The sequence below is a fragment of the Sphaerodactylus townsendi genome, linkage group LG03 (genome assembly GCF_021028975.2).
Source record: "Sphaerodactylus townsendi isolate TG3544 linkage group LG03, MPM_Stown_v2.3, whole genome shotgun sequence".
NCBI classification, from domain to species: Eukaryota; Metazoa; Chordata; class Lepidosauria; order Squamata; family Sphaerodactylidae; genus Sphaerodactylus; species Sphaerodactylus townsendi.
The window spans coordinates 83804032-83821188 of record NC_059427.1 but is presented as its reverse complement, the minus strand read 5'-3'; the positions used below and the strand labels follow the sequence as shown (position 1 = coordinate 83821188).

General features: G+C 40.1%; 1 protein-coding gene across 14 annotated transcripts in view; it reads right to left on the bottom strand.

Annotated features, from left to right (window-relative positions):
* The window catches only part of COL23A1 (collagen type XXIII alpha 1 chain), a 415005-nt gene that overhangs the window by 396697 nt on the left and 1151 nt on the right, over window positions 1–17157 (bottom strand). For all 14 annotated transcript variants that reach the window (XM_048491177.1, XM_048491173.1, XM_048491185.1 and 11 more), the window contains exon 2: window positions 929–998. In XM_048491177.1, coding sequence (XP_048347134.1) covers window positions 929–998 — 70 coding nt within the window. The remainder of the gene's footprint in view (window positions 1–928; window positions 999–17157) is intronic.

Sequence of the window (17157 nt, the reverse complement as noted above, 5' to 3'; positions counted from 1 at the left end):
CTCTCCTCATCCATAATTTTTTTGTAAGTAAAAATCTTTTTAGGAAGAGATGTCACAATCCTGGGTTGGCAGAGGGGCAAGCTGCATGGTTTGTATAGTTTATTATGTGTGGATGATTCAATAGTTTTCGATGCAAATTTTATCACGTGTCTGCCATACACACTAGAGAAGTGTAAATAAACAGTATAGGGCCTATGGCTCAGTTGTAAAGCATCTGCTGTGTATGAATCCCTGGTTCAATCTATGGTATGTCCAGCTAAAAGGATCAAGTAGGAGGTACTGTGAAAGGCAATGTCCCAAGACCCTAGAGAGCTGCAGCCAGTCTGAGTAGACAAGACTGGCGCTGAAAGACCCAAGGATCTGATTGACTCTGAGATATAATGCAATCCAAGAAAGATCCTAAATTGTGATCAGGCATTAGCAGAAGCCATCTAACCAGCCATCATGAATGCCAGCACTGCACAGATGCAAAATCTAGTGAATACTGTTCGGGAGCAAAAATGTTGAGGTGAACAACTTGACACAAAACAGGCAATGTCAGTTCAAAGGTTAATCACATTTTTGCAAAGTTCTGAACTTCCCTGCTCCTATAAAAGATACTTCTGAAAAAAACAAAACAGAAGCATAATTTATCAAGTACCAAAAACATTAATAAAGGACAGTGATGCTAGAAATCTGAAAGAACAATTAATTTTCCACAATGGGAATCTCAATTATTCCGTGTTGCTTGCCAGATATGTCAGAAAACTGTTAAATGACTTTTAAACAGTAAACATTCTTTCTACATTTAATGTTTTTTTACATTTCTATAATGAAAAATGACAGTCGGCATAATAATTAATAAATAATAGTTGGTCATGTATCAATTCACTTTCTTCAGGAAATACAATATAACAATGCAACAGCAATGTATTATCCTTCCACATACCTGGTGGGCACCTGCATTCAGATGGAGCCTCTCGTGCTGTTCGTAGTTTAGCTAATCCTTCACCCAGTTTCTGTTCAGAAAAAAAAGAAAAATATGCATTTTTGTAGAACTGTAATATATAATATTACATATATAATTTGTAAGCATATTATTAGCAATTGGATTGATTCAGACAAAGTTAACTACTTTTAAGTCTCATTGATGGTTTCAGAATAGTTTTACAATCCTTACTGAATACTTTAATTTTGATTTTTTTAATGATTTAAATGAGATGTGTTAGCCCATATGAGTTGAAATTTCTGTGGCAGGGATTCATGGAAGAAAGGGATTTTCATTCACCGAGTATGAATTCCTGTCCACCTTACTCCCACTGCAGTCCAAAATACCCTCTGAATTGCTGCTTATGGAGGATAGAGGATTGTTGGGAATAGCACGGGGAGGGCGTGGGGGGGCTCAGCTCTTCTCTACAGGAGGGCGGAATCCTGTCTCCTTTCTGTCCATGTTAGTCCTCCGCTGGAGACAACTCCGTATGAGAAAGAATGAGTGGAAAGACAGCATGTAAGCATCCGAAATAAACAGATTTCAGCAGTTAAAGTAAACACATGCTTAGCAGAACAAGCCACGGTTAGGACTGCACTTCAGATCTCTTCCACTGAAACTAATGTACCATAAATGTATTTAACTTTGGTGGACTGTATCATATGCATATTACACACAGCATTATACATGTCTATATAAGTCTTGCCCATTGCTTATACATGCCCTTTTAATTCAAGTATTGGAGGTGGGGGGCGGGGAGGGAACAGCTGAAAACTGAACAGAAATCAGAAGTACATTGCAAAGGAAAAATGCCAGCATGGATGTTCCCAAATAATTATTTGAAGTATTATCATTAGAAGATTTGTTGCACTCACTGACATCCCCCACGACAGTCTGAAAGATTTAAATGTGACTCCTAAACCAGGGATCTCCATCCTGAAATTCTGATATGGCATGGTTGGCACAGTCACAAATGGCTTCTACAAAATGGCTGCCTCAGGAGGTGGAGCCAGCCATAAAATGATTGCCAGTTTAACTTCACTAACACTCTGTAGATCCTAGTGCTCTGGTGGCAGTTACTGCTAAATAAACTTTTTTAAAAATCTGATCTGCCAATCAAATCCCCAATAGTCAATCAGAATCCTTGCTGGACAAAACCCCAACTTGGCCCCATCCACTTCCTAAAAACATTTGGTGGGCATTAAAAAAATGTTGGCAAGTATCATGGTATCCATGAGCCCCAAAGAGGGGAACCTGTCTTAAACATTTAACTCTCCTTTTGGAATATTTCAAAGTATGTTTGATGAATATATAGACTACTTTCACAAAATAACAGTAAATAAAATTTTGTACCAGAGAAGACTCACTCCACAGCAACAGTTTCCAGGACAGGAAACCTTTTGAGATCTATAAATGTAATTCTCAAAAATTAATCAGCAATTATGTATTTTTTCAGATTGCTCTCAATGTCCTTTCCTGCTTACTGAAGTATTAAATTAAAGCCCTTTTATAGATATAATCTGTAGGTGAGATTATGACAGTTTCAAAGAATTCTCAAAGAAGAAGATTCTCAAGAGAGTCAGTCCTGGAGTTTGTGTAAAAGCATTTAACCATTATATCAATGTTATCTCAGAGATACACCAGCAAAAGTAGGAGTTGTATTGGAACAGTGCACCAGTGCCACCATACTGGTCTGATCTACCAACACTGCACCACCATTGGTGGGTTACAGGTGTGAATCCTTGCATTGGTGTAGAACTGGGTGTGCCAGGGGGCGTGGCAAAAGCTATTCCAGCCCTGGAATGCCCCCGACAGCAGGGGAAAATTACACCAACAAAACACATGGAATAGCAATAGATGGGCATGCAGCAGAAAAGGTCATATGCCCACCCAACAAGCACAGTCATGTCCAAAAGCAGATCACAGATGGCAGCTATTGCTACAACCAATCACCTCTCTTCTCAGCAGCAGACAAACCACTTCCTCAGCATCCAAACATTGTCCGCACCAGCACTACATAAACACACTACATAAACACTACATAAAAGTCTCTGAAAAATCTGTAGGTGCAGCATATGGCACAGGACTGTATTTTAGAGCTGTCTGCCACGAAGACTTAATATCACACAGTATTGCACTTCGGAGTCAAGAGAGTCACAGAGAAGGCACTTAGTACTACTAGAGAAGCACTCAGCACCAACATTCATGGGGGAGAGCAAACCCTTATAAGTTCCTCATCTCTGGAGGCTTAGTTTGAAGGAGGAATCCAGTTGCCCCAACTTGGGAATCTTTATCTGCCTTCTCCACTCCCCTTGTCCGGGTTGGGCAAGTGTATTTACTGCACAGTCTGCTTGCTTCCTCTGGTGAAGAAGAATGCTTTGGATTTGATTTTTGCAAAGAATCCCGAACTGGGTACTATGACTGGTCATTTCCAGTATCTGCTCCAGAACTGCCAAAATTCCCAAAGGTCACTTCTAACCCAGGATGAAGGATATCCATCACCTGTGCAAGAAACAGCCACTGACAGGCATGCCAGAGCACTTCCTGATCAGTGATATCAGCACTCACTGGAATTCTACTTGCACCAGGATTGAGTGTTTGTTGGAACAGAACAAACCTTTGCCATTCTTGAGTGCTTGGTGGGGCAGAAGAGCACCCTGGCCCATTCGACCAAGGAGGTCCACATTTTGCATAGGGAGGGGGGAGAGCATTTTGCAGTAAGGAGTGACTAATTCTCTCCCAGACAGTGGAGGACCTTAAAACCTTTTAAGAGTCCACCAAAGCACTTCTGTCTGACACAGCAGGCCTGTGTCACTTGATTCCAATCCCTTGGTACAAATGCTTTAGGAAAGATGGATGCCCTTCTGAACCCAGGCATCGGACATACATTGTTTCAGCAGTGTTCAAGCTGGTGCAGAGGCTGCAATCTGCTGTGATTCTCTGTTTTGACATTGGTTCTGTTGGCGGTGCTGGTTTTGTTTGCATTAGCAGGCTTTTAGCCAGTGATTGCTCTTCTATTTTGGGCTGTTGGATACTTTGCCCTGGGGAAAACAGTGGAGACAAGGAGGATGGACTTGCTCAGTGGTCCATAGAAGTGGATCCCTTAATCCAATTGCTTGAAATTTGAGAGGCCTTTAATAGACAGACAGAATTAGGTTTCCAGCAATTTCAGGGTTACTTTTTTAAAAAACAAACAAAAACTGCCACTCCAGCCGCCTGGAAAGATTCCCATACGGGCAATAATAAATCTGAAAATTTTGGGATTCCAATAAGTCTCCTGAATACGAATACCAAAACTGTACTGGGGGCAGTAGAGTACCAGTGTTTATGTCCTTACCCTACTCCAAATCTGAAAAGCATCAGTTTTTCCCCCTCGGGTGCACATTCCTAATCCCAGTTGGTACAGGTTGATCACCCATTCTTTGGTCAGTTTTATCCTCAACTCTCAGCCCTTCCCTTTTGTCATGGTTTAATTTCACCTTGTTTACCCTCCAAACACAGTTGAGCTTCTTCTGAGCTTTCCTGAAAAATAATCTTTTCCAGCAGTTCCAGTAGTTTTGAAAGGCATAAACAGTATGGAAGACAAGATGGAAACTTATGGAAACCCATAGGCCGAAGAACCTGAACTGTTTCTATGCTATAACCTGGATGAAAGCCAAACACAAAAAGGGATCACAGAAATTAATTTCACCCAGAAACTCCTGCGGCAGTATGGTAATCGCTTTCTTCTGGAGGCCTGTAATAATTTAGATTATTCAGACTGGATGGGAATTATGTTGTGTTTTTCAGCCAAGTCCTGAGAACTGCTTTTTTCAGAGATGGGGAAACTGACATTTCTATCACAGGTGCATTGATATTTGTCATTCATTGAGATAACAGCACACCCTTAACTAAGAACTGAAGAAATCCTGTAATCTTGAAGTAGGCATTAATGTTCTATGTATTCTGTACATATTCTCGAACTCCACCAGCTGAAATGAATCTATAGATAACTACCAATAGAATCCAAAGGAGCAATCACAACTTCTGTGGACAACATAGATCTTTTAGGCACTTGTGATCTGACTTGCAGTGAGCTTACATTCCCTTTGGTTTAGATGCTTGGTTACAAATTCATTTGGACCTCTTCTGAACTCACGGTGCCTTAGGTCAGAGAAGCCCCACAGCTTTTGAAATCAGAATGTGTTTCTCTTCCCTTGGGTTTTCTCACCTTCCCCCACCCATACAACTACTTTTCTGGCCCTGCAAGGTGGAGGAGAAGGAGAGAAAGCCCTGGGGCCCCTGCTGCGGATGACCTACAGGTAGCCCCAGCAGACCTAAAGTCTGTTGGACAGATTAAGGGGCTGCCTGTGGCAGAAGGAAGCTTGGAAGCCAAGTAGGCAGCAGCACCTTGAGAGTAGTTGCCTGAGCATGTCCATCCTTTCTGGGCCAGCCTGCAATCAGTTCAAAACCCCACAGAATTTACGAATAGCAGAGCCAGGGCAAGGAAGGGCAGTGCTGCAGGGAACAATGCTCCCCCTTGCTGAACTGTCTGTTCAGTACACGTTTGTTGTATGGTGCAGCTAGGAACACTTCACAGCAGAATTTCCCTATAAACAGAAAAACCCAGGAAAACTCCACTGTGAAGAAAACAGGTGGGCAACAAGCAGTAAGTGCACAAATGTACAAGCTAAACTGGGTGCTATTTTACCTGCAAAGTGTTGGAACAAATTGATTCTAAACACCTTCGAAATCAGCTGCAGTTTGAAGTGATTCCAGATGAAACCCACACACAGCTATATGGAATCCATTTCAACCTATCTTTCTTCGGGGGTTGATCATTCTAATTTATCTTCTATACATGCAAGAATTCAGTGCCTCCTTTAGGCTAATGCTTGCAGCTTTCCTATTATAAAACCATCTTTATATTAAACTGATTTTCTTTTATACAAGATCAATTGTTCCTACACTGAAATAACGTATAATTCTACACAAGTTTGTCCTCATGAATTTTCCTAGACCACAAGTCTTACTGCACCCTTAGTCCTAAACAATAGTGCCAATGTCTCTGCTTGCGACAAATTTAATCCATGGTTTGCTTAATTGCACTGGTGTTGCTGCAACTGTGCTTTATTCATGTGACCATTTACAAAATGTTGGGTGTGGGTGTTGATGTACAATGCCTACAAAGCTTCCTGGCTTTCCCCTGTGAATGCTTACCTGTTCCACTTACCTCTCAGACAAATGTATTGACAATTTTGGAGATGGCAGGGGGAAAGTAAGGCATTTTAAATTGCCTGGGGGGATTTATTTTATCAAATTATTTATTTTATCAAATTTATAAACCGCCCTCCCCCAGAGGACTCAGGGTGGTGAACAACAAGAATAAAACATAAGTCTCAAAACATAAATTTAGAGCACAGTATAAAATACCCCATATCTGCTGGGTGCCACTACTACTATTTCTTCATGCAAATATCTACCCAACTTTACATTAGCATCATTAGCATCATGTGGAAAATACAGAAATGGGAATCCCATGATCCCTTGGAATGTTCAGCTGGCACTTAGATGCCCATACCTCAAGTCTTAAAGCTAGTCCCTAACAGCTATAATGTTTTAAGGCTGCTAGAAAACAATAGAGCTATTATGAATGAAGCTATTCTGGTCTGTTTCTTTCTAAATATTTCTTTAAACTGTACTCATTAACATTTTTACTATAGCCTGCAAACTATGCACTTTGAATTGAATCTTTTGTTATAGAACAAATAGAGGTACTGCTACATCCTGGCCATGTGGTTTGGATGTAAATGGTGCTGGGAGTATAAAGAATTGATGTATTAAAGGGTTACATGGTCCCATAGTAAAGTCTGTCAGAAAGCTTTTGATTTTTATGTTCACTAATTATTTATATCTCAGAATACCTTCAAAGCCATGCATAAAGTCATTAGACAACTGAACTGGTATACATTTGAAAAAAATTCACATTTGCACACCAAATGTGCAATTACTTTAATTACTTTGCAACTAACATTTGTTTAGAAAAATGCATTCACTGCCTCTACAAAGACCTGTTCAAGGTGACTCATAAAATACAATAAAATAATTAAAACAGTATGAAAATTATCTATTGTAAACAGCCAAAAAACAAGCCATAAAACTAGTTGGGCATAAAACAGCCAGAAAAGAATATTAATAAAAGAGACCTGAGGCTAGAAGCAGACCGCAAAAACTGCTTTAAAATGATGGAACACCTTCGTCTAGATAAAATAAATGATTTGGCCTGGCACCTCAAAGTCATTGTGTCAGGTATCAGGCAAGACTCAAGAGAGAAGCATTCCAATAAACAAGGCTGTTTCCAGTCACCATCAATTTCATCAGGGTTGAGAAGATCTTAACTGGCAGGCTGAATAGTATAGGAAGAGTAGGGGTCGCCAGCCCACACCACCCAAAAAGGCCAGAAATCAGAAGGAATCTCTATACCACAGGCGCCAGCTCCTCTGGGAAAAAATGGCTGCTTAGGAGGGTGGACTATATTGCATTATACATTGCTGATGTCCCTTTACTCTCCAAATCCCACCCTCCCCAAGCTTTACCCCCAGATCTCCTAGAATTTCCTAACCCAGAGCTGGTAACCCTAAGGAAGAGGCACTTCTTCACTACAGGTTTTCTATTGTTTGAGTCACATTAAAAAAAATTTATTTCAGCAAGCACTCTGAAGGTGAGCAGGATGCTATTTTTGGTTAACTTTTTAATGTCTCCAAAGTTGTGTTGTGTTTCGGGGCAATTAGTAATTGAAATGTGAAGGTCTCAGCAAAATCTACCCAATGAATTTATTTGCACAGGATATAAAGTTGCAAACAAACCAACTATCAGAAAATACTGAAAACATAATAAAAATAAAAGATGAAAATCTGCCACATGTAGTGAATAAATTATAAGGGCAAAGCACCACATAAATAACACTTTAAAATATTGCATGAAATGACTATTTGATATTTCAGTAGTTCTGTCTTTAAACAAGAATGCAAAATAACTATAAAAGGATGAATTTTTTTGCAAGTCTGAAGGTAAGTTCTCCCCGTAGCACTCTCAATAAAACACACTCAAGCATGCTTTAAAGATCTAAGTTCCAAATGTTCACTCTTACTTTATTAGTATTTTAACAGGAAAAGATGGGTTTCCTCTTAAAATTTACAGATGGACAGATAGCCATAATCTTAATTTTTACCTCAAAGTAATCCTCACAAAATCTAGTATGAATAACCTAAGATTGAAGGAATTTGGATAAGATTGAGGCTAAGATTTTAGCTACCTTTGTGCACACCCGGAAGAGGCACTGGTGTGGCCGGGGGTTGGCCAGGGGATGGAGCCAACTTTAGTGCGCTGGTGGGGCTGGCATAGAGATAAGCCATATTTTTTTGTGGCATCTCTGTTATTCCCTATGGGGGAATTTCGTGGCATTTGTGTGTGTTTCTTTGTTTTTGGGCTTCCCACACCATGGACAAGCCATTTGGAGAGGGTGGGGTGGCACCACCATTCCCATCAGCCTGTTCTATATTGGGCTTCTAGATTCATAAATGATTACACACTGGAACAGTTGGTCACAGAGCCAAAAAGAGGGGTAGTGATTTTGCAACTGGTTCTGAGCAGAGCTTGAGACCTGGTGAGAGCTGCAGATGTCACACCAGTTTACAGCAGTGATCAGAAAGCTATTAAATCCAGCTTTCATGTCAATAGAATATTACTTCTGAAGTGCAAAACTGTAACATTTGATTTCAAAAGGGGGAACTTTACACAAATAAAGAGAAAAGGGAAACTGGAAGGAATGAACAAGAGAGTCAAGTCCACAGAGGATGCTTGGAAGCTATTTAAAATATTAACAGAAGCCCAGATAGAATGCATCTCCCAAGTTAGGAACAGTACCATCAAGACTAAAAGGATGCCTGCAAATCAAGAAAGTCATAAAAGGCATAAAGACTCCTTCTAAAAAGTGAAAAGTATTCCCCACTGAAATAAAAAGAAGGGAGCACAGGTTCTAAATAAAGAAATATAAATTAATAATTACACAAGCCAAAAGGCAATTAGAGGATCAGAACAGATTATTTATAACATCTAGACAAACTATAAGCATTTCTTTAAATTTACATTGAACAGGAAACTGTCCAGATAGGCAGCCAGGTTGTTAGATGACCAAGGAATAAAAAGATTGCTAAAGGAAGATGGGGAGCTGGCAGAGAAGCTCAATGGATTTCTTTATTTCTGTGTTCACTGTGAAAAGTGTAGCTGTGTACAGCCACTATTTTCAGGAATGGGGTCTGAAAAACTAAGGCTCATTCCGCACACGCAGAATAATGCACTTTCAAACTGCTTTCAGTGCTCTTTGAAGCTGTGCGGAATGGCAAAATCCACTTGCAAACAGTTGTGAAAGTGGTTTGAAAATGCATTATTTTGCGTGTGCGGAAGGGGCCTAAGTCAAATTGAGATGGTGAGTGATAAAATACTAGATGGACAGAAAAAATTAAAAACCGATAAATCTCCAAGTCCTGATGGTATACATCCAAGAGGTCTTAGGGAAATCAAATGTGAGATTGTTAATCTACTAACATGTATCTGTAACCTATCACTGAAGTCATCCACTGTACCAGAAGACTGAAAAGTATCAAAGGTTACACTGATTTTTAAAAAGAGGTCCAGAGGGGAACCAGGTTATTACAAATCAGTCAATCTAACACCTGTCTCAGGCAAATTAGTAGAAACTGTAATCAAATATAGGATTATTAGATAAATAGAGAAACAAACCCTCCTGAGGGGAAATCAGAATGATTCTGCAAAGGAGAGTCCTGCACTACCAACCTTTTGGAATTCTTTGAGAAAGTGAACAAGTGTATAGATGACAGTTACGCAGCAGACATTATACACTTGAACCAGTGTCAGATTTACCTATAGGCTTGGCAAGCTGATGCTTAGGGCCTCAAAATCTAGGGGGCCTCTGGCCAAGGTATATTATATTTTTGACAAATTCCAGCTTATTTCACAAAATGTTTACAAGGTTTAGTTATGGCAAAAGTTTTTCACAGCGTTTATTATAACATTTATGCATTTTTTTCAATCACTACATATACCAACCTTCGGGAGTTGAGCGGTATCTGAAATATAATAAATAATAATAATAAATAATAAAATGTTTAATAATAACATCTTATGTCCTTTAGAGGAGGAATTGTGAATTGTGGAATGTGGAATGTTAAGCACCTGTCATCATCCTTGGCTTTACTTAATTTTGTTTAAAGCACTCTCCCATCTTCCCCGAGGTATGACAGTGGGGGATTGGGAGGAGCCTCACAAGTGGAATAGCCTAGGGACTCTCTTCATCTAAATCCAACACTGAACTTTCAAAAAGGCTTTTGACAAATACCTCACCAAAGACTCCTGAGTAAACTTGTCAGTCATGGGATAAAAAGATAGGTTCTCTTATGGATTAAAAAAGGGTTAAATGACAGGAAGGAAAGAATAGGAATAAATGGACAGTTCTGACAATGTAAGGAAGCAGTGGGATCCTTCAAGGATCAGTATTGGGGTCAGTATTGTTGTTTGTTCAAAAATTATCTGGAACTGGGACAGAGCAGCATAGTTTCCAAGTCTGCACATGACACAAAATTATTCAGGATGGTGAAAATCAAGGATGACTGTAAAGACCTCCAGGAGGATCACACTGGATTGGGTAAATGGGCTGCAGTGTGGCAAATGAAGTTCAGTGTAGGCAAGTGTAAGGTGATGCACACTGGACCAAAAAAATCCTAGCTTTAAGTACAAACTAATAGGGTTTGTATTTGCTGAGGATCAGAGGAAAAGAGACTTTGGGGTTGTTGAAGATAGCTCAATAAAAGTGTCAACACATTGTGCCACTGTGGTGAAAAAGGCAAATTCTAAGATGGGGATTATTAAGAAAGGGACCAATATTACAATGTACACGTAAAACTGTATGGTGTGGCACCATTCAGAATGTGCACATTTTTTCCTGACATTCAATGATTTGGGGAACAAAGATGTTTCCCACAGGGAATCAGTCTGGCAAGAGTTATTGCTATATTCATCTACAGTATTATGAGTTTTTTTTCAGTGCCCCTCCCCCCATGTCCTCTGATTTTTCAGGCTATGTATTTGACTGGACAAACCTTACCTCGAAAGGCGCTTTACTTGTTCTAAAGGAGAACATAACTTTTAGGAAGTTTTTTCCCCCAACAGTCTCCCTTATTTTCCAGTGGAAAGTCTTTAGAACAACACTATTTTTGCCCTTGAATTTTTCTGGGAGTTCACATGTCCCCCAACATGTAGCTTGGTTTTATATAACCACAAGTAGGAAGCGAGAATGAAGGACATTAACTTTAAACTGAAAAAGCATGCTGCTTTCATAAAAATGCGCAAACATTAGAAACTGATGGAAGTTGCCTTTTTCTCCAAGTAATAATAAAGCTGCAAGTGCTTGTGATGGTACAGATGCCAACCCTACAGAAATAGCCCTTCCAATGATATGTAGCTTCTTCTGGCCCCAACAGATAACATGTTCCATGCTTCTATCTTAGGAGGAGGAACTCTTAGCCAGTAATGTACATTAAATCTGAAGCCAGTGGCCCACTCCAGTGACTCAACTGCTACTGGGATAAATGTAAAAAAAAGTGGCTTATTTACTTCACTGTTATTGCTGATTATGCCATCTGCATGAACTTCAGAAAGTCTGCTTGTATGTCACAGTGAGGAGCTTTGAATTCTTTCATTCTTGTTGTATGCATCCTTCCAAAATCAGGACGCTCCATCTCTCTGCCAAAAGAGATGCACTTGTTAACAAGTTGCTCTTTCATTTCAAGTTAGTTTGTCCTTACTTTGCTTTAAAAAAGTCTCCATTCTCAATGTATACTTGCTAACTTAGGCAACCCCTTCATGCATCTGATGCACTGGGTCCTAGGTCAAAAGCTCACCTCTGTGTTTAAGGCATCATGGGTGTGTTCTATAGTTTCGTGGTGTTTTCATTTCATTCCAATGCAAAAATCATATGAATTCATGAGAATCTGTTTAAAATCATCTGGATCTGGCTTTTACCCAGATTTGTGAGTTGGGGCATGTTCTCTAATATGGTGGTGATTTTGAGATGACCTAGTGCAAAAAAACCATTGTTTGGTGGGGGGGGCAGTGGCGGCAAACTCAGATTTCACCCCGGGCTTCATTTTCCCTAGCTACGCCTCTGCTCACAAGGTGTCTGTTGTGTGGAGAGGAAAGAAAAGGAGTTTGTAAGTCCCTTTGAGTCTCCTTACAGGAGAAAAAGGGGGGTATAAATCCAAACTCCTCTTCTGCTGCTGCTTACAAAGTATCTGCTGTGAGGAGAGGAAGGGAAGGAGTTTGTAAGCTGCTTTGAGACTCCTTAAGGATGAGAAAAGTGGAGTATAAATCTAAACTGTTATTATTAGTCATTGCAGAAACGTATCTGTGTCACTTTCATGCTTGTGTCACATTTGGATAGAAAAGCAAGCCCATAACCTTCTTCTCCTTCTTTTTTGCACTGGTCAATCAGAGCACACTGAACAGATTGTGGCATAGCAGAAAGCAGTCACCTTCAATGAGAGCTGAAGATGAAATTTATCTTAAAGCGGAATTAATTTCTATTAAGATTTCTGAAGCTTCATCTTTCCGGCCTACTCACTATTATTTCCTAGAAAAAAACTCTGTTCTGCTGAATTAATTTGCAGAAATGTAGTCCATGATAATTCTCATTTTACTCCCCCACCCTGAACACAATTCTTGATAGAACAGCATAGCATAGGCTTACATTCTCCTCAGGTTGGTAGCTAGGCATGGGTATTCCTCACACCCAGCCCTTCTTTGGCTTGTAAGTTTATCTGTATGATCTTGCTGCAGTATTTACACTTGCAAGTACAGGATGCAATGCTACCTCAGCTTAACCTATACCGTCTGTTCTGCTACATATGCAAATAATACAGCAAGATCATAAAGGTTATTTCTGCAATGGAGCAAGATTTCTATCATGCTATGCCAACTTTTTACCTTCCACCTCCCCTCCAATCATTTCAAAAGAAACAGAGCATGTAATCATTTATTTTCGAGAAAAGGACAAGGGAGGAGTTTGTCTGTGACCACACAAAATCCTCAAGAGTATAGCCAGCCAGCTAGGACACTTCCCCTATTACTTTAAAACAGGAATGGATTTAGCAAATTTGCAGATTTAAAGCCTCCCTCGTTTGCATGAGTAAACGATGACGTATTTATAATCCCTGAATAATGCCTTAGAATAGAATACTAGTCTGAGTGTTTAAGTGGTAACAGGTAGGAATCTAAACTGTAGATGGTAAACCAGCCAGATGTCATGGTTGAAGTGGAGGTCTTGGCTCTGAAGGACCTAGGGTTAATCAAATCCCCACTATGGCATGGAGCTTGCTGAGGGACCTTGAGCCATTCACATATTCTTCTCCTAAATTACCAAATAGGGTTGTTGCAAGAGTAAAATGGAAAACCCTGTGTTCCTGAGAAGGATAAAATATGAAGTAAATAAACAATGTGATAAGATCACCAGGAGAGAGAAAGAGTGAGTATTATGGATCCAACTATCTCAGTCTGCAAAAAGTGTATGTGCCAGAGATTTCAAGTGGAAGAGGGGTGGAAGGTTCTGAAGGAGGACAATTACACTCAATCCTCACACTGAAACAAAAAGCAAGATCTGAATTTTCACATACAGAATGGAAACAAGCAATTCACACAAACATATAGAATAAAGGGTAGAATAAACTGGCAAATAAGCCAGTTTCTATTCAGCTTGCTTCTCCTATGTTCTCTTCTGCAAAATATTCCTTTTTTATATATTTCAACATCATTTAAAAGAAGCTTCTTTCAAGACAAGGACTGAGAGGCCACAGCGGAGCATCCTAAAAGAAATGTTCACCCATCAATTTCAAGTTGTTTGTACCCATAATCATTTGTCTATGCAGGTTCATTTGAGACCTGTTGACCTGTTGATAATCTGAGGACGTTTTGTGCAGTTTGAGAGTGAAGTATACCACATGCTGCAATGCCCTCCTCTAGAGCTCTCCTCTTTCAGCTTGCATGCCATCACTGATCTGTCTTCAGTGACATCTACCCCCTCCTTTGGCACCTTACCACAACTACTAAAAATAACAAGCTAACCATATTTAAAAAGCAAAGAGCAATATTTTAAAAGTAACAATGTCATTTGCTTCTCTCAAGAAAACGTTTCAGCAAAAAAATGTTTTATTAGCTTTCTGTGGTCTTCACTGTCACCATTCGGTCATTTATCAGTCTTTCACATCCTTCAAATCCATACTCCATTAAAGTGCATATACCATATACACAAGACTTCCTATTAGTTTCAGATAATTCATTGAAGACTTGTGTTTACAACCATACATTTTGTGGTCAAGAACTGTGTACACAAACCTTACAAATGTATAGTAAGTCACACTGGCAGAAGATTACGTGCACTGGTACCCAAAAATACAATCACAATATACTTGGATAAGGATTGGAACTCCTAATTAACAGGAGATTTTGTTACCCATTTTACTGTCACCTGAACTATGATTGACCTAAAATAGCCTCAAAGATGCCCTTTCATTAGTTTCCCTGCTTCTCCAAAGCAACTGCATCATTAACTGTTTGAAAGGGGGGGGGCTCTCCCATGTTTCTTGCTTTAGATTCACTCATATCAGCACATGGTTTCAGCTCTCTTCTAAACTCCCCCACTCATCTATTCTAATTCAAGTTATTAACAAGTATTCTTGGTCTGAAATGATACCAAGTGCGAATCTCAAGTTCCAAATCCAACATACAGTGGAAACTTTTAAACCAGCATCCATGGGAAATGGGATTTGCTGATCAACCAAACATGCCAGTTAGCCATGCTGAAAGGGCAACAACACTAAGCAGGCAATAGCTATGGCCATAACCTAGCCAGGATGCACAGCCAGCTCCAATGCTGACCACTTGACACTACTATCCTCTTGGCAAGCATGTCACGGGGCCACAGTCTGCTGCTACCTCAGTCCAGTAGCAGCCAGAGGGCAGCAGTGACAAGGGGACAGCACATGAGTGACTTGGGCGGGTCCCTAGGTCTTGGTCATGCAATTAACCAAACCTTTACTGTAATGCTACTGATATTGCTATATTAACCAAGCTTTCATTGTACTGCAACTCAAAGCAGGACATTCTACTCCAGGATGAACTTCAAGTTATCTTAGGGTAGCAGAAAGATAAGGAGTATGTATGACAGCTACTAGGCAATTGCCTTATTGGAATGAGATCATTAGCAGTATAGCAGATTGTATTGAGAATTAATGGTTGACATGAGCCCTGCAATTCCAGTGGGGCAGCTGTGCAACAGTGGAATCCTAAATGGAGTTCCATCATTGACTTCAACTGACTTAGAAAGGTATAACTTATGCTCATGATTGCACGGTTAGTCTGTTTTTGCAGCAGAAAAAAATAGGAGTCTGATGGCATCTTAAAGACTAACCATGTTTTATCTCACCCCACAAAAGCTTATTGGTCACCTGCTAATTGGTTGCATCTGAAGAAGTGGCCTGGATAATAGTTTATGTCACAAAGGAAAACAACAGCTGGGCAGATTTGGTCTTCATTATACACATGCTCAAGAAAGCTTATGGTGGAATGAAAATTTGTTTGCCTTCAAGGTGGCACTACCACTGCAGAATCTGCAACTCCTTGATATTCCTAGCTGTTCAAAAGAGCATATTAAATAAAAGCAGCATCTAGGCCAGGGGTGGGCAATTATTTTTTCCATGGGGCAGCATAAGAAACAGAAAATATTGTGGAGGGCTGGGCCAAAAGGCAGGGGGGCGAGGCGCTTTTGAAAGCTCCGCAGAAGCTGGCAGCCAAGGCAACCGGCTTCTGCGGGGCTTTCAAAGTCGTCTCGCTCCCCAGCACGGCAGGGGGGGCCAGTCAGGGTCATCCGGCAGGCCGGATGTGGCCCGCAGGCTGTATAATGCCCAGGTCTGATCTAGGCACTGCTGTCATGCTCTGTTCCCGGTAATGTTTGAACCTTAAGCAACTGAATGTCAATTTTCCCATGCTGAATATATATACCAAACATAATGAGAAACAACATTATGCACGTGCTTCCTAATTTGCTCCAATTTTGCACAGATTTTGCATTAAGTATGAACAACTCAACTATTTCTGAAATGTCTCTTTAACAGCACTGTGCAGTCTGTACACTGTTAAGTCAAGTGACAAATACACAGGACTGGTTCTTAAAACTTTGTTCATGGCAGACACACCCCACTCTGGCTAAACAGCTTGCAACATGGGCCAAAATCTTGTGGACAAAAAAGTATCAAAATTAATTATGTTACATAAAAACAATCAGACCCCAAAAGTTTCTAGATTTGCAGCCGTGAACCTATGCACAAGGGTTCAAAACAACCAAAGAGTTCTGACATCATACAACCGGGAAGATAGTTCTATCTGAAGAAATGCATTCTTGCTGCCCACAAAAGTCTGGTGCTTATCTTCAGACATCACCAATGTAACAATCACAACCTGCAGGAAAAAACTGCAGCCTTATGAAAATATGCATAATAAGGAAACTTTGTCCCAAAATCTTACTTTCTATATATAGTGTTATATAGTGGTTAGAATGATGAACTAGGATCTGGGACACCCACTTTCAATCCCCATCTGCCATAGAACTTACTGGGTGACCTTAGGCCAGTCATGCACTCTCAGCCAAACCTACCTCACAGGGCTGTTGTGAGAATAAAATGGAGAAGAAGAAAATAATGACATTTGGTTTATCCACTTCTCAGTGGGGAGATGTAGGTGGGATACTAACAAAGTAAATATTTTTGTATTATTCAGGGTAAGGTTGTAGAGATTAAGCTAAGGGACCTTGTTAATTACAAAACAGAAAATCAATCTTCTTTCTAAACTACCTTCCAGCAATCCTTAACAGAGATCACCACTGTTGTGTACTTTTCAATGTTTAAACTTCACTAATTCCCTCAATGCTAAGCAGGTAGTGAGAAAGCTTGCTCGGATCATATTCTTTGATACAGCGGCTCTTCTCGCTGTTCCCAGATTGCACGAGTCGGCTCCACTGATTCAGTAGCGATAAAAGGCATTCTGCACATGCTCAAAGACGCTCCTTCCCCCTTATATTCCAAGGT